The sequence below is a fragment of the Sceloporus occidentalis genome, unplaced genomic scaffold (genome assembly GCF_023333645.1).
Source record: "Sceloporus occidentalis isolate IW3139 unplaced genomic scaffold, rSceOcc1.0.p SCAF_30, whole genome shotgun sequence".
Taxonomy (NCBI): domain Eukaryota; kingdom Metazoa; phylum Chordata; class Lepidosauria; order Squamata; family Phrynosomatidae; genus Sceloporus; species Sceloporus occidentalis.
This window is the reverse complement of record NW_028317010.1, coordinates 12113587-12139658: the sequence shown is the minus strand read 5'-3', so window position 1 is coordinate 12139658 and position 26072 is coordinate 12113587. Positions and strand designations below refer to the sequence as shown.

Sequence of the window (26072 nt, the reverse complement as noted above, 5' to 3'; positions counted from 1 at the left end):
TCACTAACGTGATTGTTATTTATTCTCACTTGAGATAATAGCACTTAATCTACTCTGAGGTCTTCCACGAGTACCAGACAGCTGTTCCCTGCAGCCTTGTTTTTAATATATATCTGAACATGATAACTGCAAATATCAGAAAAAATGATGGCAGGAAACGATAAATATCTTTTACAGGCTTAAATATGTTTTGACTGATATAGTACAATATGTGCTACCCAAACGGCCCTCGTCTCACCTGAATGTTAAACGTATATTCACCCGCTTATTTTTTTGCAGGTGTATTACGGTTGATGGTTGGCCTAAATTAAAGGGAAATGTCTTCGTCTTTCACATGAGAAACTGTATATAATCACAAAGGCATTGTTTTCTCATGATTTTTTTTTCTTCCCCTTACAATCTAGACACGCTATAAAGTATGTCCCTATAGGGGCCTAATTGTCGCGAACCGAAGTCATTTGTAAAATGCTTACCGTATATTACATGATTATTACGTTTTTATTACTAGCGCATTTTTGCATCGTAAATCTAGGATATTCGCTCTGTTTTTAAGCAGACTGCGGAATCTAAACTTTATGTATTTATTTAACTCTAGGGAGCTGCGCTAAAATATTTGCCAACAATTGTGAACGATGTGAAACTTGTGTTTGATCCAAAAGAACTGAGGTAAATATGGCCTTTGCTTACTTGTCTGACGTTAACCCTTCACTTGTGTAAAAACCCATGTTAACAAGCATCTTAACCAATAATCCTTTGTTTAAAAATATTTTTAAGATGTCTGCGTAAGCTGTAATAGAATTGGTGATTGTCAGTTCTTAGTCAAAGGGGGCAGAATCATTAAATTGTGACATTGTGGCCCTTTGGAAAGTCAAAGTGATTCAGCATAGCGTGACTTTTGCAGCTCTGTCTACATGTTATATGTGCTTATTAAATATAAGGGGGGTTTTCTCTTGTTTTCTTTTAAACAAAATTGATATAGTTATCTAATCTCTGCAATCTTTTACAGTAAGCTGTTTACAGAATTCATCCTAAATGTTCCAAGAGACCGACTTGTGAAGCAGAAATTGTACTGCCTTATTGAGATTGTACACAGTGACCTTTTTAGTCAGCTTGGTGAGTATTCGCCTTGGGGTATAAGTCAAATATTAGGAGGTAGAACGTTTTTTGGTTTTTTTTTATGTTTTTTTTTTATACACTCTTTGCTGTGCAGGTATGATTTTCCTTTACTGATAAATTTTGACAGGTCTGTTCAACTGTAAATTTGTGTAGACATACAAAAACAAAGAAGAAAAATCGCTTGTTTGTTTACCGCCAGGTTGCTTGGCATAACAAGTGTTTACATGAGATCGCCTTGATTGCAGGCTCATTTGAGCAGGGTTCTCCTTGCCATTTTTTTTTTAAAGTCCATGTTGTCATGTCCTCCACTACATGTTATGTCCTCCTTACCCATCGTGCAATAAATCAATAAAGGGAGATTAGTTGTTAATAGGCTGTAATGACCATTTTTTAAAGAATATCCAAAAAGAAACGGCAGTTCAGCTAAGGATAACACTGAACCCCTTAATGACAAAGCCCGTACATGTACGGGCTCAAAATGCATTGTTTTCAATGGGTTTAGGGACCGCCCATTGTCCTTAAGGGGTTAATATAATAAAAAGCAGCATGTGTAATATTAATACTAATTAATATTAATGTGTTTGTTAGCATTCATTGGACCGGTCAGTTGATCCCTGTCTTTTGTGTATACCATTGTAAGGAATCTGTTCTTTTTGTATTATATTTATGTGCCACAATGAGTGGTTGAGTATAAAACCAAAGGTTGTGGTGAAAGTTTTCTCCACAGACTCATAAAGTACAATTCTCTACTGTTATGTTGAGTAATTTGCTATTTGAATTAATATTCATTGCAGGTTGTCTTGTCTATTATGTAACATTATAAGTTCGGAATGTGTGTTTAGCATCTTTTTTTTATGGAGATTAATATTGTTCTTTATGGGAATCACAGTGGTGTTAATCACTTTCAATTGCTTGGAACGCGAATGAACAGATGTACATCTATTCATGGCTGTAATATATTTTTTCATTATGAGCACATTTTATTATTATAATTAAGGTATTTTTGCAGATGAAATATATATTTTTTTTCTTTAACATGGTTAGTTTAATGAAAACAGTCTCCTGGAAATGTGTCTGTTTTAAAACCGATTGGAGATAAATTTTGTCTTGAGATGATTAAATATAGCAGAGCTTCAATGGGCTGAGAATAACTTTAAAACAAGACGAAAATGAGTAGTTGGATGTTAACATGTTAATTATAAACATATACAGAATTTTTTATGTTAGTTTACAAATTAAATATATGTATAAAAAAACTTTGTTTTTTATTATATAAAGAATGTAGAGACATTCTACTCCCAATGATGGCAGACCAGCTCAAGTATCACTTGGAAGGACAAGAAGAACTAGAAGCCTGCTGTCAACTTCTAAGCAATATCCTGGAAGTCCTTTACAGGAAAGATATGGTTAGTAATTAACTGCCTTATGGTGGCTTACAAAAAAACTCCAGTTGAAGCTCATCCCTGCTTCGCTTAGTCTGAATCTGTTGAGCATTCAGTTTTGTCTTGTTTTGAAGTCACTGCTATATATTTGTTTCTAATATGAATTTATTCTTTGCAATATAAATTGTAGGACTGACCCTGATTATTGTAAAACGGAAAGGGACACAGTTCTATAATTGTATACAGTGCTGTGGTTTGTTTGTTTTTGTTTTGTTTTTCCTGGTGCTTGGGGTTTGTCGAACCTTGCCATACACTTAACATACAGTTACACACTCTATCACCATACAGTAACAGGCACTCGCTAACACCTTATGTTCACATACACAAACACCTTACCATAACACATGCATGCTAACATTCTACCCTCATGTACACACACTAGCACTATATGCTGATACGACACACTCATACTGTAACATAAACAACATCATACACGCTTGCACCATACTCTTATACAAATGCGCACACACGCACTGGCTAATACTATACAAATATAAAACTACACGCTCTAACACTATGGACACATACACACTAAATGTGGCTCTACAGTACAGTAGACATACTGACTTTGACGCTATACATTTACACATACACATTGATACTACAGTATACACACAAACACTCGCTGACTCCAACACTTTACATATACACACTAACACACTGACTCTGACACTACTCTCCCTCTCTCTTTGTGGACACCAGCCACACTGGTGCCGGATTCACAATGGCAGCCTTGCAAAACTCTGTGTGCCAGGAAGTGGTTTCTAGTTGCCATGGTGACCTGCTTCCCGGGGTTTGTCAAGCCCTCATATAATGCACACCTTAAGATGTGTTTACAGCTGTACACAGTCATACAGAGGACACACATCTGTATAGTATACACTCAGTACAGAGAACCGATGCGACGCAAATATGATTTACTCTTGTTAGCAGACTTAAACTGACAGCCACATCCATTTATATTATTAGCTTAACTCTCTACAAATGTATCTGTCTGTTTGAAATTGAGCCATCAACAACACAACCATCTATACCAAGCTCTTCAATAAAAAACAGCACATATTAATAAATTCTAATTATTTTCTTCATCAGCAGTAATCATTCTTCTGCATTGTGAAATCCTGCCAGCTGTATTCCAAAACCCAAAATGACAACATACGGCCTAGTTCACACAGACGCTTTGCCATTCAATGCCTGGCATCAACTCGTTTGTTTAAAAAAAAAAAAAGTATACTCAAAATGTAAATAGTTACTTATAGTTCTTCAGCCATTGGTCTCATGCTGTAAAAGACCCACGTGGAATCTGACACACAGGTGGCAAATGAGCATAGATTTCCAAAGACCTTGCTGTTTTAATAGTGTTCCATGTATCCCTACCAAAGACGAGTGCATATTAAAGTACTTTATGAGGAACGAAAACATGTTATACCCCCTGGAGCACTTGCACAAACCAATGTTGGCAGAGAGTATAGTGCGCGTCAGCAATCAGGAGATGTATTCAGTGAAACATATATATCCTGCAAGCATAGGCGCTGAAGGGACAGGCAAAGAGGCACATAAATGGACAGAGGAAACCTACTCAATCCTCCAGGTCAGTTGCAGGGAAAGAAAATTGAAAAAAGGAAAAGTGGCCACTTGGCTATCGTATTCATTATGGCTAGAGTGTTCCTTTAAGTATGCCAGGGTTATCCATCTGTTGCCAATCACAACAGCCGGAGCGTTGTAGTTGGATGGCTCTTGACAGTATTAAAACGGCAAGGGAAACAAATTCAGAGCAATTACAGACTAGGTTTTATAACTGCAATTGTTTTTTTCATAGAGGTGAACAGGCAGAGATATTTCAGCCTAATCAATAAATATATTCACAGAATGATCATGAGATAGAGCGCTCTCCCTGGGTAATAACAAGCTCCTCAGCTGATCCGGACACATTGCGAATATAAAAACCCACAGAATATATTGAACAAGGGCAGAAATGGCTAAAACATATAAACAGTGGACTTAATACCATAGCATTGTTTTATCCAGTACAGGCTGGTCCTCTTTTAAGACGACGACTCTTCTTGGATAATAAACTGAACTGTGGGGTATAACGGGCTACTGTGGGGTATAAAGGCATTAAGCAAATGGCCCTCTGCAAATTTGTCATTTTATTGTTTTCTCCAAAGGGCTTTCTACTTACCCACAACTTTTAAGATTCTATGACAACACCCAGTGTATTTTTTTATGTCACTTGACATAAATTCCCAAATTTTTGGTTTGGTACATTCAACAGTATGATGTAACCAATTCTGTTTTATTTATAAACATGTTAAATTAAGCAGGATAGGTGGAACAATAGTTTAAAAAAAAAAAAAAGTCTTTTGTATGCATATTGTCTATTCTTTTGTTTCCTTTGTACATCATCAAACATTAATAAACATCACTGTTTACACAATCACCTCTAGCGGTAGAATCTCTCCTCGCATTCCAACAGTGCTGATATCTCTTTAGAATCAACAATAACCCCCTAGATCACTGTAGAATGTATTGCAGGTATTTCCCCACCAATAACATTGGTTTCCATGCATCAGAACTCTTACCGGTCTCTGCAGTTCTGGCCATTTTCATTCCATTAGGTTTCCAGACATTTCCCATTCATTGCGTTTTCAGCTGGCGCAATCTTGGTTATGCCGCAGTGACTTAATCCCTTCTCCACAGCTTGGACTCTGTATTTCAGGAGTAGAGTGCATCCTTCTCCGCACGTAGAGGTCTTAGATGTTGAGCTATACCTTATTGTGGCCCAAGAAGAGCTTAGAAGGAACAATACAAATTTTTGATTTAAAATGTAACCTTTCCGTGTATACTGATTTCAAAACCAACTTTTTCGTGTATAACTTTCACTGCTACCCAAAAGCAGCGTAGACGTTCCATGTCCAGGTTAAGGGAGCTTCTGGCCTTATTGTTTCAAGTCTATGCCTTATGTGTCTCTGTACCCGATTCCCTCTGGTTTGGAAGCTTGCGAGCAGGGCCCTCTTTACCTAATCTATGGGTCTGTCTTAGTCTGCCAATTCTAGTTTTGTCAGACCCCTTGGATATATGTATTGCATGATGCGCTGCATAATATGTCCGCACTATAGAACAGATAATAAAAATGATTGCTGAAAAGTATTCTTAGAATACATAGAGGCTGCTCCACACAGAAGAGGTGTTTGCGTGGTTAAATGAGACTATAATGTCAATGCATTGCCCATTAATGCTGTAACAATGCATTACCTGCTATTTTTTTATGTGAAGTACATTGCTGGAAATGCTTTAATGGATGAGTTATAACAAGGGTATGTCTACTCATCCAACCTCATGAAAATTTATTTTTCTGATGTATTTATTTACAGGTTTAGCTCTAATGATTACTCATTTTTCCATTTTTCTATGTTTAGGGACCAACACAGCGACATGTTCAAATAATCATGGAAAAACTTTTGAGGACCGTAAACAGAACAGTTATATCAATGGGGCGAGATTCAGAGCTAATTGTAAGTCCTTCCATTAAACGTATACTTTTTCATTTTTTCCTAATGCTATTATTTAATGCTAAATTATTCCAGATATTCTTCAACAAGTTCAAACGTTACAGTGTAATACCAGCACATTTAATGTATTGGTCTCAATATAAACCGCATCTTATCCTGAAATTGTTTTTCCAGATTTACTGAAAAACAGTGTCATTTCTAAATGAACTAGATTTAAGGATCTGCCATATATATATATATATTGTTCGTGCTAATATTGTGTTTTATGTAATAGCAATTATAAAAGTCAATTTACAAAGTAAAAAAAATAATATAAGGTATTTATTGATGGCAAAAAAAAATCAGCATGTTTCAAAATATACACTGCAGTCAAAAACATGTAATATTAGTGAACCCCAGAACATATAATCCAAAAAAGAAAAGAAGAAGTGGACTTTTAGTCATCTAAAACTTTTATAGAGTCTCAAATTTTCATCAATAGTATTAAGTAATAATTGCTGAGGAAAAGCTCTCTTTTTCTAAACATCTGCTCCCTGCTTCGTTCACAAACTGGAAACCAATGCTTCCTTCCAGTAGCAAAAAGCTTTGTAGTGGGGTCGCTATGTAGCTTCCTACTATGATGTAATCACGAAACAGTGTTTGCCTTAGCGTTTAACATACGTTATGGTATACTTGCTTGCTTTAAAGATACAAATGAGCTGTCTTGTATAGTTCCAAGACACAATGCCACTAGAAGCCTTTTAGTTAAATGTTTTCTCGAATTGGTGAAATGCTGTGCATCGTTGTGTAATCATGATAACACAGACCAAAATTCTAAAGAAGTGACAGTTCTGTTTTTCTATGATTGCTTTAATAAAAATATATCCCCCCCCCCCCAATATTTTACCTTCTCTACAATGGGTGTTCTGTGGCAGGTACATATAGGTGAATGTGTGCGAGGAAACTCTGGTGGTTTAGGCTTTAAGTTAAAATGACTTATTTGACCCAAGATCTTATCTGTTAATTTAGTTTCGATATCTAGGCACAACCACTGAATATTTTTCAAATACGGTATAGAGGTTAAATCGATAGAAAGTCATTAGGGTTTACTTATAAATAAGTGAAATTATCTTTAGCGATCTATTTTCTATACATATTAGCTGTATGTGTTTGGACACATGAAAGGCCTAATTATAGGGACGTTTGTGACACCGCATGTCTATAATCGTACTCCCACACTTTGTGTACATTTGGTTTAAAAAGTTTTGTGGCCAGTATAAAACTAAAACTTACAAATTATGCTATCAAGAAAAGTAAATTAAGAAGAATTTGTTCTTTTTTCTTTTTAACATTCATTCCTGTATGGGTTAGAGTTTTCCGTGCAGTGCCATGTATAGCATGAATACAGTAGCTTTGTGATCTCTAAATATGACATGCGGTCCCTGTGAGCCCTGCTATAATGCTGAAAAACTGTCAAAATGTGTAATTGAACTGTGGGTTTTCATTGTTACTACTGACTTGGTAACAATTAACGCTGCCAGGAATATAAGCATCCGAAATTAAGACATTTCTAGCCCCACGGGGTCCTATATCAGAATAACCATCGACTATATGAAACGCTGTCATTAAAATACCCTTTAACTTCAGCCTTAAAAAAGAATTATAACAGAAAAGTAAATGTCTATGAAGGCAGCTTATTAAGAGCTGCTTTAACTGCTTGTCTCAGTAATCTTATTTAATCAGCCAGTTGCTTATAAGTTATTTATGGGACATCCTATTACACCAAGTAACGATTTTGTTACTCTGTCCTGTGCGGGGGGGATTTTTTTATTTTTATTTTTTTAAATTTTTTCCTATCTTCATTTTTCTTTATGGAGCTGTAATTGCAGAAAGCCTATACATTTTGCATACCTTCTACATATGGCAAACGGTTGCATTAAAAGTGCACAAACTAATCAATTTTTATTAAACATGATTTTTTTTTAAATCTCTTAAGTTTGAGATTTTGTAGAATGCTGTCTGAGAATGTAACCTAAAGAAAGGCAACTATGAAATAAACAGAAAACGTACTATATTAAAACATGAAGAATTAAATTGTAGGATGGGGAGTATTGGCTTCAGTATCATCATTAATTTCATTAAAAAAATCAACATATTGCGTGTAGCTATGTATTATAAAATATCATTCTGAAGTATCATTTAAATTAGATTAATTTATTTCAAATATATATTTTTTAAATGAATCTTGCATTCAAAATTATTATATTTGGATAATGCTTTATTTTAGGGACTCTTAAAACATAGAAGTTTGGACTGTGCAATATAAACATAGTTATCTTTAATTAAAAAAAAAAACAAACATTAAAAAATACAGTAATATCTTGACCCTCACCCTCCCAGCTAATAAAACAGTTTCGCTACTTGGCACATGGCCACTTTCCCTTTTACATTTACTAAGTTTATACACAAAAATAATTTACTAATTTTTATGTACAGTTTGAATAGCCCTATTAAACAAGTCTCACAATAATTTTGATAAAGCATATGATTTTTTTCCTGGGCATGATTACATTTTCTAACAAGATTAGGCTAAAACAACACAATCCATATACTCGCTGCAAGGTTTCACATAGTGATGGTAAAACAAAAATATTTCACCCATTTCTGTGTTTTACCTCCCAGGATAGACAATTGCGTTTTATGGCCAAATTATGTGAAGCCGGGCCACTGTAAAAGTGACATTTTTGTTTGTAGATTTAAAAACTACACATTCACTTCGGTTACTGGAACACCCTGCTTTATTAACCTGTTAGGTGCCACAGAACCTAGAGGGGTTTAAGAGTATCGCTAAGCTGTTAAATAAACCATGAGTTTTGATGAGATGGAATTTCATGCAAGGCCACCCTGTCCTTTCTAATAGCAGAATCTTGCTGGGCAAAGGCTTCGTAATGCTTCGATAAATCATTGAGATGAAGAAATATTTAAACTCTCCAACTCCTAATTAAATCCCATTATGCGGCCCTGCAGAATATGATTGCACTATATAAATGAATAAATAATGATACATCTCTTTGTAGTTTTTATAACTTGGGATACCCATTGTAATAACCAGAAACTGCACTGGGGAGTGTCCCATACATCTATACCTTGTTATTGTGTGTGTGTGTGTGTGTGTGTTTACCCATGACATTAAATGTTAATATGAAGCTCCATACTCTGTACTGTTGATACCCTGTTTCCCCGAAAATAAGACACACCCATAATATAAGCCGGACTATGCAGCGTACCGGCGCGGAGCGGTTAAGAAGACGGGCAGCCCGTCTCATCAGCAGCTGTCACAGTGGGGCAATCTCGGAGGTGACCGGAGAGGTGCGGGCAGCCCCATCAACAAGGTCGGCTCCCCCTGTCAGGCCTATATTTGAATAAATGTAGATTGTTGTACCATACTTAATAAAAATAAGACATCCCCTGAAAATAAGCCATAGTGTGTCTTCTTGAGGAAAAATAAATATAAGACAGTCTTATTTTCGGGAAAACTCGGTACATGCAGTAACGTCATGTGCTATAGTAGAAGAAAATTAAATATGTGTTGGGCAAACAGTACAGATAGTCAAACTATTTTACCACTTATGTATATGTAGTGTTAGTTTTTACTATGTGTAGTGTTAAAGTCAATTAATCCCTAGAATCCCTTTAGAATATAATCTTTTAGTAAGTGTCTGTATTCTGAAAGAATTCACCCTGTTAAATGTTAAATTTTAATCACTAATATTACAAATGTAACCTTTCTGACCAGCACTCTTTTCATTGTGTGCCGCTGCAATTTCTTTCTTATTTTTTAATATTTGTTAGCAAAATTACAAAAATAAGCCTGAAGCAAGAAGACATTTTAAGCAATACTTGGCTGAGTAATTTTATCATGTGTGACAAACCACTTAAACTCTGTCATGATAATGTTCCTTGTAAGTTGATTTGCCAATAGCGATTTTTATTTATTTATTTTTTTAATTGTATTTTCACCTAGTGGTATTATGCCATGTTGCATAATCTTTGGTGCCATGGGAATATTTTTGGGGAGATTGGATTAGGGATTTTTAGGTAAATTAACTGTAGGGACTAAAATGTGCACTTAATATAGCAACATATGTGCCTTCTTGGTTGGCACATGGCAAATAGGTATTCTCTCAAATTACAAATAAGACAAAATTATTATGATTATTTCAGGGCGGGTTTGGGCTTTCATCAGTGTCACAAATGATGTGTTATTTTAAAGAAGCACTCATTTTCGATATGGAATCCATTTCGAACTACATTCTGTAAAATAGTGGGCTTAGAAAATGAGACTTCTGTCTCTTAACTCCTCCCCCAGCTATCCATACTAAAAAAACAGGGAGCTTACCATGGTATTCCTCGTGCACATGCTCAGTAGAGCATAAAATCAGTAAGAGGTCTCATATATTTAAACTCTTGATAACTAAACAATACATTCACCAAACTTAGCATCTCGGCCATATTTTGAAGCAGAGCAGGTGGTACACGAACCTTTTTGAGGACCCAAGAGCAATCTGCTCCTTATGAGGGGCATATGTTAAATTGCCACTGGTTTAGAATATTTGAAATTCTCATTTTGTTTCTGATTGTTACATTCCAGTTTATTATTGGCCAGGGACCAATTCCTGAAAACTGAACTAATAATCACAAAATGTGAACGTAAACCACAATAATGGATTGTTGAGTAGACTGGGGTTAAAACTCTAAATACAAATCAAATCTATCAAAAACATTTTTTTAAATTGTTGCTGTTTAAAACAGATAAAATAATAATTAAAAAAAAAAAAAGTAAAATTTGCCGGGGTTATTTGAATGCATTCAAACAAGGTCAACCACAGACTGCTGATTTTGTCAGTCTTTGTTTCTAGCTAATTAGTTACAATGTGGCACCATAAAGTAAACATTAGTTTCCTCTAAATATTAAAGGTAAGAACTTTTGAGCTTGGTGAATCCTTTTATACAAATTAGTTTTCTCACCCGCATTTTGGAGAAGTAGTGTTGGCAAGTTAAAGTGGGATAGAGTTTCCAGATGGTGGGAGGAGCTTATTGCAGAAAATCAACTTCTCTCATAGGTTAAAGAAACAAAGTTTTCTGAACAAAAATTAATCAACTTATTTTGTCCATGTTTATTTTAAAGTCAATTGAGACTAATGTATTTCATTTTACTGGGACTAGTTCTAGCACACACTGCTTTTCTTTCTGATGGAATTCCTCAATGCTGGTTCTCATCATGTTTGGATCAGCCAGGATCAGTTGGTTGATCCGGATCAGGATCAGTTGTTCATAAAACTTTTTCCCCCTCAATGACTTAACTGGACATTATGATGGGTCCACTCTGGAGAGTTTTTTTCCTGTGTGGAGGGTAGAGTAGGCACCTACATATTGGATAGTAGCAAGATGGAACCTTAAATTGTTTCTTCTCACCAGCAGCATACTTAAAGCAATTCACCTTTGCTCTTACAGTGTTGTATGTATGGATTATTATTTTTAATATTGTAATTAAATCAACATATCTCAGTAAACAGTTACTTGTATGCTTGATTTCTTCTAATTATTCAGTATTGATGTGACAGAAGACAGTTTTGTATTTGAAAATATGCTTTTGTTCTTTCTGTAAACTGTATTACCACTGGAGATGTATGTGTGAAAAAACATATATATATTATTTATATATTATATAAATATAAATGACCTCCTTACAAAAACACTTTTCTAGAAATAGTATTACTTTATGGGAGGATTTTAGGGTGAGAAAATGAAAAAAAAATCAGAATGAGTAAACATTAACCGTCTAATATTTACCAGCCTCATTTTATAACTTTTTAAAATTCCTTATAGTAAGAGGTATTATAACAAGTGTGTCCTATAACCTTAAATTAGCCTATGAATTAAGAATTTTTATCAAATTGTTATTTTTAACAATTGTACCTTAAGATTGTATAGTTATATCATTAACTACTACTTATTTAATAATTTTAAAGATTGTTTAATGTATTCTAAAGTGAACTAGAAAATAACAATATACATAGGTTTCATTTTTATAACAGACTTTGAATAATAATTTAAATTACACTTAAATTATATAGTTTTATCGAAGAAAATAGAAAATAAAAAAGTCTCTATGAACTATTTTAACAAACCATAAAGCCAAAAAAAAAAAGAAGAAAAATCTTGGCTTTTCTTACAATGATATGGCATTTGAGACCTCAGATTACGAAACATTGTAATGTGGCATCCAACATTATTCCAACATCAGTTAAGAAAACTTTGTTAGAAGCTTTGTTTTTTCAAATAGTGCTAGTGTTTTGGGTACCAAAACATTATAAAGAAGTTCTAGGAAAACAGTGTCCCATAGCCTTGACCCTGTCAGCGAAGAATGATATTAAAGGCATGTTCTGACTTTGGGATATGTTTGGCTGTTTGCACTTGAGATATATTAGAAAACTAAATGTCATACTATTAAGCGTGAAAGTAACTAGGACATAATTGATAATTTAGCGCAGGAGGTGAATATACATATAATCACATCTTTGAGACTTACAGTGGTGATTGACCACTTGAAAAACTTGTGCTTTCTCCAGATTTTGATGTGCCGGAAACTGCACTCATCCTCTGGTTTTTTTCTTGTTTTTTTTTTTTACCATGACATGTAAAATTAAAACCTCATTTAACATAAGGCTTTGACTTTTATTCTCAATTTGTTGTTTCAAGCATGAAATCCATGACTGTGAACTGATATTATAGCTGTGGACACTTACGCTAGAAAACAGAAATAAGAAAAAAAAAAAGTTTGACTTTTTTTCTTTTCAATTTTACTAATATACATTTTAAACCTAAATTCTACATCCCGCATATTGATCTGCTAGTAAAAGTTGGCATTTTGTGATTTTTGTTTTTATACCTTGCTTCCGCAAATGAGTTGCAAGTATAAAGGCCTTTTTGGTACGCACAGTAGGTATCTGCATACTGCCCACAAGAAACGATTACTTCCTGGCAACTTGTATTGTTACCAAAATCCCTTGGTTAAAATGGTTGTATTTCAGATTCAGTGGCTAAGAAGGCCCAAGGCTCACTTTCCAGCAGATTCAGCTAAAGAAACCACAGTTTCCATCTTCCATGTTTTTTCGATTCTGTTTTGGATTTTTGCTTGGGAGTAGATGTGTAAGTTTCTGCAGGATAAGGCAAGGGTGCAACCTGAGTTTCCTCAATGGGATGTAGTTTTTTCAAGACTGGTTGTAGTTTGTCTTCTTGCTGCTTGAAATCCAGTTCAACACTGAAATGCCAGAAAGAATAAATAAATAAGAAATATAATATCATGTGTACTTTAAGCTTGTAATAAGAAGGTCTCCTTTAAAAGTTACATATCTAGAGTTGCTTCAGAGTGGTTGAAGAACTGTTTCCATACCTGGGAACTTTGGAGAGTAGGCTACTCTCCAAAGGATAGCCACATATGAATGTGGGGCTAGCACACGATAGCATTAAATGGGTTGGGATTGGGAGGATAATTGGGCAAGGAGTGGGAATAACTAAACACAGATTCTTTGCCTTGGATAATGTGGGGAGTGACCCAGACACCCCGAGAAGCATTACTTCCCAAGGAGACTCCAAGTCAATCCTGGAAAGTTCTCGGGTATGACTGTCTCTTGCCAAAGAAACTAGACGAACGTCCTTTAAAACAAATATTTTGTTCCTGTATTAAGCACGTTTGTCCGAAGCAGTGAAGTAGACATAAATTCCTATTTTATTCTGTTTGTTCTCTCTTCTAAGTTTATGATTAGATATAGTGTAATAACAAAGGCAAATTCGCTACAGTTTTCATGCTGCACATTAAATTTACTCCACTCTTTTCTTTTAATATACAAAATATAAATCCTACAGTATACAAGTCTTGTATTTTTTTTTCCATTAAAAGGATGTTGTGTTTTTGCTTTTGTCATTTTCTTGTGCTTATTAGTTCAAAAGTTATATGTTTTGACATATCTGTTCTGTCTTCAGAGAGATCTGACCTTTATAAGAGAACATGATTTATTTGTAGGAAGGGAATCAAAAATGAAGTTGTTTCATCGTGTTCTGCTCTGAAATAATTAAATAAGTTTATTTCATTGTTTTTCTAACTGTTGATAGGTCACTCAAGATGTCTATCGCACAATAATCTTAACAAATGGTAGTTAATATATGCAATTTCACAAGTATAAAAATACTCCTCATTCATTTACAATCTTAACATATTAAATTGCATCTCTGTACTTCAATGTGTTTTTTTTCAAAATTCCTTTGTTTAAAAGTATAAGTATGGTATTTTCTGTTTAAAATACATTAGAGTATATGATTATTGCATTGGTGACTGTTGGCATTCAGTAAAAAGCTACAGCAATAGTTTTTTTTTAAGTTTCTTTTTGGTTGATTATTATATTCAAAACTTTGGTAATTTTTCCATCCCTACCTGGGTTACTGAATCATTTATACTCTGATTTTGTGCTGCTGTCTCTTGCCTGCTGTGTTAATGAACAACAAGGGTGACATTACTGATCATTGCTGATCCACCCATCTTGGCACCCCCCCTTTTCATTTTTCTTTTCTTTTTTTTAGTCTTTAGTTCAAGATGATTCCCTTTATTGGACTAACATAGAAAATTATGTGTAATCGCATAAAATTGTGGTTTTGGGATGTATGAATACCTGAAAAAATCCTGTAACTTTCATTCCAGAACAAAAAGCTTCATCTCCCATAGTGGGATTGTAATTTTTTTATAGACTCCACATTGAGTTTGTTGTAAAACCTGTAATTGGCATAAATTCAGTTCTTTCACAGCTACACACGTTTCTCCATAATGTATAACGTCATGGAGTTGAGTTGGTCAACTCCTGCAAAGACCCACCGACTCCTTGGTTAGCGACTGCACTCTTTAATTCATTTAATTGAAAAAATATTAAAGGATGAAGACATTGGGGATGTAGAAGATTATAAAATTGGAATGTGAGGGTGCCTAAACCATAGTTAGTCTAAAACTTCAAAAAAACAAAAAGCAGTGAGAGATATTATAATAATATGTAATACAAATAACTTATTTTTCTGACCTGGGGTTGTAGAGGTATTTTATTAATATTGTTGGGTCTTTCTAGATATGCTGGAATGATTATCACTCTATCATTCTAAAGTGGTACTTAGAAGTCATTAGAAGGTTAAACAATCTAACAATAAAGATGTAAGATTTTGGACCTACCTATAGATAATGCACGCACTGTTCCTGCATGTGTCACAGTTTGCCGTGTCTTGACCAGTCCTATATGAAAGCCTATAAAAGAAATAACATACAGTGGTTTAATTGCATTGCATTTCCATTTAGATCTTAATCATAGGCAGGCAATCTATGACAATAACAATGCGGTAGATTAGGTATTCAAACTCTTAAGAGTTCTATGTTTCATCACAAGAGCAATTCTGTGCTTTTGTGATCACTCCACATTTACAAGTGCAAAATTGCTCTTTATGACTTCAGATGTCTACAAACTTTAGGCCCTGGCTTATCCGTATTATAAACGCACACCCACTCTATATTATTCTATGGGATACGTATTTTTCTTTTGTTGCTGCAACTCACAAACTTGAAGCAGGTTGCCTGCTTAAATACACGGGCAGAGACGGAAGAGTATGAGAGCGTAGTCGCTCTGTCTTGCTTCAGTAAAACAAATGCATGTTTGGGCTGGAGTGCTCCCTAAGTGTGTGGATGCAGATGCAAAATTATTTGCTTATTTTTGCTTGAAATGAAAATTGTATGAAATAGGAAGTTTTAATGAAAATCTATGGAATACAGGTATCAAATGGGTAATAGGATCTCTGAAAATCAGCAGGCTACATTGTTATTCTAAATAACGTAGAATATGTATTCTAATATTGTATTTGTTTTGACATAAACAGTATATATATATATATATATATATATATATATAATCTGGCAAGTGTTTACTTCAAGCCAGTCAACTGACTTTAAATAAATAATATTGATATTATGAGTCAGTTCAAATGCAAGATACCAACAACTTACAGTAATAAGAGGAAGGTGCCTGCTTCTTATTCAGTGTTTTCCAAACCTTCCATCAGAAAAAATCAATGTAGCTTGTAATGCTCCAGAGATCCAGAGATCATTCTCTGGAGTTCCATTTTGTCTAGGACCTGCCTTGCTTCAGGTTCCTCAAAAACTACCCCTGCTTGATATCTTAGAAAGCATTGATTAAAATTAGCTAGAAAAGCTACTCATGGATTTTTTTTATTATCGTGGGAATTAATTTCACTTTTTTATACTTTGTAGGCCCTATCGATGATATGATATTTTAGGGCCACCCTCTGTCCACAAACAAGACTATGCTTATTTATTTGATACAGCTCTGTAGCTTTCTTGTTATTGTCTTTGTCAGCTAACTCATTTATTGTTTACTACTGTGGGGGACGATGAGTCCTCATTCTGTAATTGGCGAACAGTATAAAATTATATTTCACAGCACATTACCACACTAATTAAAAATGCATCTTAGGTTCCTATACAAAATATATCCTGATGAGAGACTAAAGCCATTAATTCCAGCATATATCAGACATTGGTAAAATAGTAATAAACATGCAGACCCGATGTAACAATAGTTAATGATGAGCCTATAGGCAAGTTCATCAACTAGATTTAGTTGAGTAAGGTCAGCGGCTAATGATTGACTACTTCAGTTCCGAATGGTAAACTTGTATAGCCAGTCTCATTGGTTCACAATCCAGCAAAGCACATTTTTTAAACTTTAAAATCCCATTACAAAATACACACACACACATAATTTATTGTAGAATTCCCTCATTCCTCAGATGTTATTGATTCTATTAATTCTATAACACTATACATTAAGACAAGACAACCCCTATGTGCATCTCCTGTAATATAAGGGTTTAGTTGGCCTGTATAATGCATTGTTACAGCAGTGAGATGACTTAGGCTAGGTTTCCACTTGGTTTTTTTTAGCTAAAAACGCCCATAAAAACACCAATAGCGCCACCTGGCGTTTTTTTTGTGAAAAACCGCAGCAGCCAGATGTTAGCTGTTCTTCAATAGGAAATCGCAGAATGCCATATCCACTTGGCGTTTTTCTGTTTGGCGTTTTTTCAGTCCTCTTTGGCGTTTTTCTGCTTTTTTGGGCTCTGTGGCAGTTTTTCAAAATCGCAGCATGTTGACACTCTGGCGTTTTTTGCAAGGAAATCTTGGCGTTTTTCTCCAATAGAAGTCTATGGGAGAGAAAAAACGCCATGAAAAAGCCATGTGGGTTTATTGCCTTGGCGTTTTTTATGGCGTTTTTTCCACAGTTACAATGCAGAGGATGGACCCAGTATCTGTGTGTCCTACGAGAAATAGGCTGGCAACAAACAGTTTCACACAAAACAAAGTTCATATTGAATTCTACACCATTTGGAACAAACATGCCATTACAAACAAACATACGCGACGCATCAACTGGATCCTGCGTGCCAAAAGCAACAGCAAACAATTTGGGGCCAATCTTCCTAGAGGAGCAGACATTCGGAATAAAGCAGGCCTTACAAACCACAGAAAAGTGACAAAAGGGTCCGCCGGGGCGTTTAAGTAGAACTCTACCAAGTAAATGACATCAGGGGGCAGATACTCGCCATTTATCCTAATCCCTTTTAGCTGGGTGAAACCTCTAACTTGTAAAGGCTGGAAAAACTGCCTAAGGTAAAAAAAAGCAATTTCCACAGGCTAAAACGCCAGAAAAAACTCCAGAAAAAAACGCCAAAACGCAGGAAAATGCAGTGGCAGTTTTCTTGGCGTTTTTCATCAAGAAAAAAAACGCAGGACAAAAACCCAAGTGGAAACCTAGCCTTAAGGATATCTTTCTGCGGTAACTACGCATTACACAAGACCCGCTCAGCTCTTCTGAAGCTCGCTGGCTCATCATCATGCATACCGAGTCAAAAACTGCTGTTCTCTGCAAACCCCAGGTTTAGTGAATAAATACCAACAAGGAATGCATAATGGATTTGTCTTTTAATTTGTCCTTGCAATCCCCTGTTCTGTGTATTTGTGTATACAGACTGTTGTTTGTATCTTGCCTTGGCCAAGGTTGGGAGCGATTTATGGGTAATTTTTGTATTTCGAAGTAAATTATTTAGTGTGATAAGACAACACAAAGTATAGTCCATGGAACCATTTCTCTAGTAGATTATAAAAAAGGCTGCATAAACCTGGGGATTTTATATTTAAGTATAATTTACTGGCGTTCTATTGTGTTTATTCATTTATACTAGAATGCATTATTTTATTTTCTTAGAACATGAAAACACATACATAATATATCAGAGTAATCTATGCAACAGAAATGTGTATTTTTATAAGAAGTATAACCAACCAGTATCTATTGACATGGAATTGACATGGACTCATGGCTAGCAGGGGATTGCAGAATTAAGGTTTAGTGCCAGGTGTCCTGAATTAGTCAGGCATCAGATCACTTTGTATTAACTGTCTTGTTATCCAATGTTGGTATTTTTTTGCATGTGTGGTTAAAATATATATATATATATATATATATATATATATATATATATATATATATATATATATATATAATTTTCTATGTAAACTAATTTACCATGCATTTGAGTTAATGGGCCTTGGTGTAAGAATACTAGGTGCTTCTTTCAGTACGGATTTTAATTTGTGTTACTATAACATCTCAAGTGATGACTGATTAAATCACTAAACAGGACAGTAATTGAATGACGTACATGTTAAAAAATGTGATGTTCGCTTTGGATATAAGATTAACCTATGTTATTCAGGAAGTCGTTTTATAGTAAAGATGTGCAAGCTGCAAGCAAATGCATCTTGATCAAAACTTACAGCAGAGCTCCTAAGTAACTTCTGCACAGAGACCAACATGTCGGTATGAATCACGTAAAAGTAATAAAAAGTGTGTGCGTGTAAACAATACCCTTCACAAATATTGGCACCCTTGGTAAATATGAGCAAAGAAGGTTGTGGAAATTTGTCTCTATGTTTGAACCTTTAGATATTTAGATCATGGATATCAAACAATTGCAAACACAACATAGGTTTATAAAAAAAAATTAAATGTGTGCACAGCTATTAGCACCCCTATGAATTCATGAGAAAAACTACTACTACTAGATCGTCTACATTTTTAGAACCTGTGGGTGACAGAGTAACAGGAAATTGTTCAGCCATGACTTGTGGTTTCACAGGGGTATAAATATTGGGTAACACCTGGGTCAAATTCCCTTAGCTATTCATCACAACAGGTAAGACCAAGGAAAATAGCTGTGATATGCAGAAAGAGGTTGTTGAGCTTCACAAAATACAAAACTAGCCAAAGCATTGAAAATGCCCATTTCCACCATTCCAAAACGTTAATCCTGCTTCTGATGATGACTGTCTAAACTGCTTTGGACATTCTTTTGTACCCTTCTCCTGACCGATATATATTTCAACAATGAGATCCCTCTGATGCTTTGGAAGCTCTCTGCGGACCATGGCTTCTGCACTGAGATGCAACTAAGCAAATGTCGGGTAAATCCTACTAGAACAGCTGAACTTTATTAGTGATTAATCAATCATTTTAAATAATGGCAGGTGTGTAATGGCTTCTATTTAACATGAGTTATGTTCATTCTGAACACAGCCACAGCCCTAGTTATAAGAGGGTGTGCACACTTATGCAACCAGGTTATCGTGAGACTTTTTATATCCACTGTATATCACCACAAATTGCTTTGAAGGGTTTCATCCAAAAACTCAACCATCTTCAGTTTGCCAGACGCTACTGGAAGTTCAAATGGTATCGGGTTCTATGATGAAACCAAAATAGAACGATTTGGCAATAAACACTAAAGGTGGTTTTGGCACACAGAGGAAGCCATATGGAAAAGTACCTTAGGCCCAAGATTAAATATGGTGGTGGTGGCTATTTAACATTTTGGGCAGCTTTTCTGCCTGGATGTTTTGTTAGAGTACATGATGCCATGTATTCTATCAAATAGCAACAGATATTAAATGAACACCTGACTGCTTCTGCCAGAAAGCTTGAAATGGACCATGGTTGGATCTTTCAGCAGCACAATCATCCAAAACATACATCAAAATCAACACAAAAATGGTTTACGGACATGAACCTCATAAAAGGCCTTTGGGGGTAAACTGAAGGGGAGAATCCACCAGAGTCTACCTCAAAATTTGAAGTACCTGGAGAGATTATGTATGGATGAAAGGTCTCAGATCCCTTGCCATGTATTCTCCAATGTCATCAGTCATTGTAAGAAGACGACTCAGAGCTGCTATCTTGGCAAAGGGAGGTAGCATAAAGTATTGACTAAAAGGGTGCCAATAATTGTTCCACACACATATTTCAGATTTTTTTTATAAACCTGTGTTTCCAATTGTTTAATATCCATGAGAGGGGGAGTATTTTTGTAATTTTTTTCTTTTTTTGGAGAAAAGATCTAAAGTATTACTGGAGGACACTGTATGTATATTTGTTTGGATTCACTTAGAAATGTCCTTGTTTTTGAACAAAAAGCAAATGTTGTCCATTACATAACATGAAATAGATGAGAAATACTGTGCAGACTGTGTAAATGTTGTAAATGACTACTGTAGCTGGAAACAGCTGATTTTTAAAGTTATATCTTCACCGGCGTACAGAGGCCCTTTATCACTCCCATCACTCCTGTGTTCCAATGGCACGTCATGTTCACTAACCCAAGTTTAAAAAAAAAAAAATTGATTAGAAAACACTTTTGCCATTATGTTACAGCTAGAAATGTCTTGTTTTTTATGAAAACGGCTAAGTGACCCCAAGCATTTAAATAAAAGAAAATTGGTGCTGTATTTTAAGTGATTTAGCCTATTCCATAAGCATTCTTATTGGTGTAGGTTTGTGCTGCTTATCCTTGTGCACAGGTGGCTCTTTAATTAACACACAATTGAGAGTTAGACTCGGATTGATCCAGATGTGCTCATCCTAGGAGACTGACACTGTGCTTTTAGACATACAATGAAAAAGCCAGCTCTTCGCTAGATTTACAATGTGCTGTGTTACTATGAGCTTCATGAACAGAATCCACTGTGCAAAGCATTACTATTTGAGATGGCTGAAGATGTCTATGCAGCCCGCTCTTATTTTATTTCTTTTGCTTACTGGGCAGCCAACCAAAGCCAGTTGCCAGCAGCACGCAATTTTAAACTCAGAATGAGACCGCTCTTCCTGTAATCCGTCCATTCCCACAACCAAGGCTGAATTTATATCTTGTGTACTCTTTGATTTTTATTACCATTCTCATGCACTTTTAATGCACCCCTAAGCAAAAAAACGTATCTCAACCAAGCGAGCATCACAATGTTAACCTCATTTGGCGTGTTGACAGTGGAGATCTGGCCCTTTCCATGTTGTGTGTAAGCTGAGCTACACAATAGAAGAGATTTACTAAACATTATCTTAAACGGAGCCATTTAAATGGATCTGCAGGTAGCCAGGGCACATTCATTTTAGGCACATATCCTGCCCTAGTAGGAATTCTGATCCTGCTTAGAGCTATATTTTTATTTATATTTTTATATATATATATATATCTATCCAGTGTTAAGCGGGTGTATTGCTTGTCCCCGCAGCTATTTCAACTATATACAGATCTCTGCATCTGGTTATAGCAGATGTCTCTGAGTGACCTTCAGCAGAGGCAGGGGTAACGTCATACGCACTGTAGAAGGGCCTCACATCAAGAACACTTAATGGACAGAGGTGATTCTTCAAAGCAAAATGCACCATGCCACCCCAATATAGGGGTCTATATTGCATAGACTATTATAACAATGTTTATCAATCCAATGAGATGTTTGGATTCTCAAAGTATGGCCCTAATTAACAGGTTATGACTACGGTTACAAAGACCACCCTAACATAAAGATAGGGCCCTCACATTTAGCGCTAGAGTTTCTAACTATTAGTCACTGACCATGGAGCAACCGTGTCATTTCAAACCGCCTTCACATTTTTAGAATGATCTCCAAATCACATAGTGTATGGGCCATTGTAATATAGAATTATAGCAGATTTAGTAGTTGTATAGCTAGAGTTAAATACCCAAGGCCCTCAACCATGTATATGTAATTTTCCTTGGTGGACCCTATTTAACACACATTTTTAATCTCTTGGAGGTTGAATACTCACACAACGTAGACAATTTATCTTGTCCAACTGATTCATTCATAACTACAATAGTTAACATCTTCTAATTATGATATAACAGGCTAAACATTTTTATATTACTTAATTATATAATAGGTGTACTGTTACTGTGGCTGTCATGGAAACTACACCATTATCAGTTTGCGCCAGAATTTTTCTTCTTATGTAAGTCTGAATGTACTCGACAAGATAAATGATTGCTAGTCCAGCAAGCAGTGACTGGCCAGCCAATATATCCCAGTGATAAGACTATTTTTAATTAGCATACCCATTAACTGGCTCTACTGAACAGAACCGCTATGTTTAATAGTAACACTAGAAAGTATTGGTTATATAACTGTATTGATTTGACGCGGAGTAAAAAACTTCCCCAATCCTGCAAACAGTTCATACATAATACAAATTGAATAATTATAAGATAATGCAAAATTATGAGTTCCAAGTTAATTGCCATCATTTGCCAACCTATATTGTAAGTAGAACAATGTAATTTGAAGTAAAAAATTCATTATAAAATGTGTGCCTCAGTGCATTCTTGATGCATTTCTTTTTCATATTAGAACTAAGAGATGCTTTTTCTGTTGCATATTAACTCAATAATTCCTGAAATCCTTCATTAGTCAACATTTGCATGTAGCAAAGAGTAGAAGTGATCTCATGATGTACATGTGTATATTTCATGAATTTTATAGCCAAAATGTCTTTGGTGACACAGAACATACGTCTAATGGCTTAATCATTGTATTTAATGACGTTGGAGGGGGAAAACTTTGAAAATATTTTTGCGTTAAAAAGTCTAGCGTATCAACATCTACTCAATCACAATGTGTAGCTCAACACTGGATCTGTGAACAGTGGTAATACCGTGTCATACAGTGTGTGGTCTGCTGACAGCCTGGCTCCCACACTACATTTCTGTGATTAAAGCAAATTAATGATTAATTTGTTAAGGTTGAATTTGAAGCTAAGGTGGGACATTATCAAGGTAAAGGGGCAGAGGGGCAACTGCTGCTATTCTGACTTAAAACATTTTTTTGCTGCTTCCAGAACCATTTGTTTTTTTCTTAATGTGTTTTACTTGCAGTTCCACACAAAGCCACTAGGTGTCTAAAATAATGGGACCCTTCTAGTGTTTGATTAACCATTTTCTACGCAGGTAAGTATGTTCCTGACCGGATTGGATAATGCACATTGAATGTATTGTCCGTTTGGGTTAAAGTTAATAGAACACTGTACGTGTGTGTGTGCGTGTATAAATTATATATTACACACAGACACCTACACATCACCTCGTGTGGGCTTAAGCTAGTCTTAAACTCCAAATCTCATCATCCAGGCTGCATCAGGCAAAAAATGTTTTTTGTGGCATGTCAGAGGATGCCTATTTCTGCCCATGCCTTAGTCCATTATGAATGTTGAGAGGCGAGGTCGTTAGGGGGGCCCTTTAAATGTTGTTTACACTTACCCTTCTCTGTGAGCTTCTCCTTTCTCCAACTCCTGAATAACGCCCAAAAGCACTTTAATAGTTTCCTGGCTAGAACTTATCAGAGTTTCCATGCTTTGGAGCTGTGCTTTTAGGTCTATCACGTCTGTGTGAGGCACAATTTGTTGGCATTCATCACCCAAAGCAACTGCTGTCTGACAAGGCTGGTTTTTAGGTAAAACATTTATCTGAAGATTCTGTTCATGACATTCCGCTGTTTGACACTGCGACTGCGTTGCACAGGCTTTCGCATGTACATCTTGTGTTTGCAATCCATTAAGATGTGCAGTTCGTTTGTTATCTTCCTCTGTTGATGGGCAAACTGTCCTTTCGTTATCGTTTCCAGGATTCATGTCCTCTGGATCCATCAGGTTTGGGTTGAGTGTAGGTGAATGAATTGTGGCTTCTTCTCTCAAAAGCACTTTCACGTGTGCTGATTGATTGGGCTGCATGTTCCCTAATGGCCTTTTGTCATGTTTTGCGGTTTCATGCGAATGGCATATGACCTGTTCTGAAGTAGAGTTTGGGTTTTGAAGAGAATGGGATCCTTTAGTACAACCGTGCAAATCGTCGTTTTTACATGCATCTGAAGAATTGCTAGGCGAAAGCTGATTGATAGAATCCATGTTTTCGCTAGAATGTATCATGACCACCTGCTCGGTCACCCTGCTGCATTGATTAATCTCCCCTGAGTTTTTGTGATCTCTCTTATCCTTCACTTCTATTAGAAATCCATTGTTTTGATTTTGTAAAGTATCTACACCAGTGGCATTTTTTAAAAGATTCCCTTTTTTACGATCCAGCGGAAAAGTCTGATAACGCTTTTTCAGGTCAGGCGAAGTCTGTACTCCTGTGCTCTTCGTGACATTGGGTATCGACCTCCGAGCAGGCACTGTCATGTACTTCCGATAAGCTTTGCAAGACAGGGATTTTGGATCCTTTTTGTCTGTCTGTGGCACTGTAGATTGCTGTTTATCCCGTTGTTCGTTTTGGGCTTCACATATATCTTTAAACCTCACTTGAAGGGCTTTGTTTCTTTTTTTAATCTGCCTGTTGGGGTCCAGTGCATATTTCATCTCTAAGGCGAGCGAAACAGCTGGTTCAACTTCACTTTCAGAAGATGTCAGCACACATTTGTCCCCTTCTTTGCTCACCATGATTCCTGTTTGTAAGAAAAAAAAAATTAGAAATGGTTTTTTTTTGTTTTTTTGTTTTTTTAACTTAGACACAGCCTAAATACATATTGAAAAACTGAAAACAAGCAAACCGGACTGTCATTCTGCATCTCATCACACCAAACCGTTGGCTGCATGAAAACTTTCCTGCCCTGTGCATCAACACGCTTTGTACTCGGTTATCCTTTCCCAATAGACTATAAAGACCTCATTGCTTAATTAATTCAATAGAGGTCTCGCCGTCTTTTCAATTTAAGGGTGGACAAATGAGATGCAACCTATGTGCAGGTACTTAAGTCCATAAGGCAGACGAGTTTCCATTTGATGCCTTGGAAACTATTCCAACACTAGATTGAACAAACAATTCAAAATGTTCTGTTCCGCTGTCCTGCCAAAGTTATTTGTGTAAGGCAAGATTTTGTTAAGTGTACTGTGCTTCCTTAAAATGATGATGGAAGATATTTTGGTTATTGTGTAGCGATCTTTTGTATGAGAGGTCATCTTATTACTCTGCGGACTTATGCTGTAACAAAACATTTAGGAAGATTGTGATTTTTCATTAAAATGATTCATCGCCGGGGGGGTGGGTGGAAGGACAACCCCCCCCCCCGATTGGAACATAAATCCTATATTTGCAATTTAAAATTATTAAGCACTTTGATTTGGCCTTGTCATCATAGAAACTTGGTTAGTCAGTGGTCCTTGATGAGCAATGATTGGGGGAAAATCTTTATATCAACAATTTATATTTCAATAAACCTAGAATTTAATTGCAGCATCTTTGAGTAATTGAGTCATACTTCACAAGATATATTTTTAATATTTAAATCATGTTAAAATGATGTGTAAACACAGCATGGAAAAGCTAAGGAATTTCATGGACAATTAAATATTTTAGAGGGTACACATTTTTTCTTTCTAAAAAAAAAAAAAAAAAAAAGGATTTTACAGAAACATGTTAATTTAAACTGCTCCAGTATTAATGTTAATTTTCATATGTTCTATGTTCATTTTTCTCAATGAATCATGGCCACAATCATGTTTCGACGTGCACTTCT

General features: G+C 35.7%; 2 protein-coding genes across 2 annotated transcripts in view; one reads left to right on the top strand and one right to left on the bottom strand.

The window, feature by feature from the left end:
• Positions 1 to 26072, top strand: part of LOC149299046 (dedicator of cytokinesis protein 1-like) — a 156718-nt gene that overhangs the window by 41165 nt on the left and 89481 nt on the right. Inside the window, exons 24-27 of the mRNA XM_089486839.1 lie at positions 596 to 666; positions 1007 to 1113; positions 2395 to 2522; positions 5978 to 6073. Of these exons, the coding sequence (XP_089342965.1) occupies positions 596 to 666; positions 1007 to 1113; positions 2395 to 2522; positions 5978 to 6073 (402 nt within the window). The remainder of the gene's footprint in view (positions 1 to 595; positions 667 to 1006; positions 1114 to 2394; positions 2523 to 5977; positions 6074 to 26072) is intronic.
• LOC149299047 (inhibitory synaptic factor 2A-like) lies at positions 13190 to 24996 on the bottom strand. Its single transcript, XM_089486995.1, has 3 exons — positions 23822 to 24996; positions 15324 to 15395; positions 13190 to 13373 (listed from the first exon to the last, which is right to left on the bottom strand). The coding sequence occupies exons 1-3, from the start codon at positions 24994 to 24996 to the stop codon at positions 13190 to 13192; spliced, it is 1431 nt and encodes a 476-aa protein (XP_089343121.1).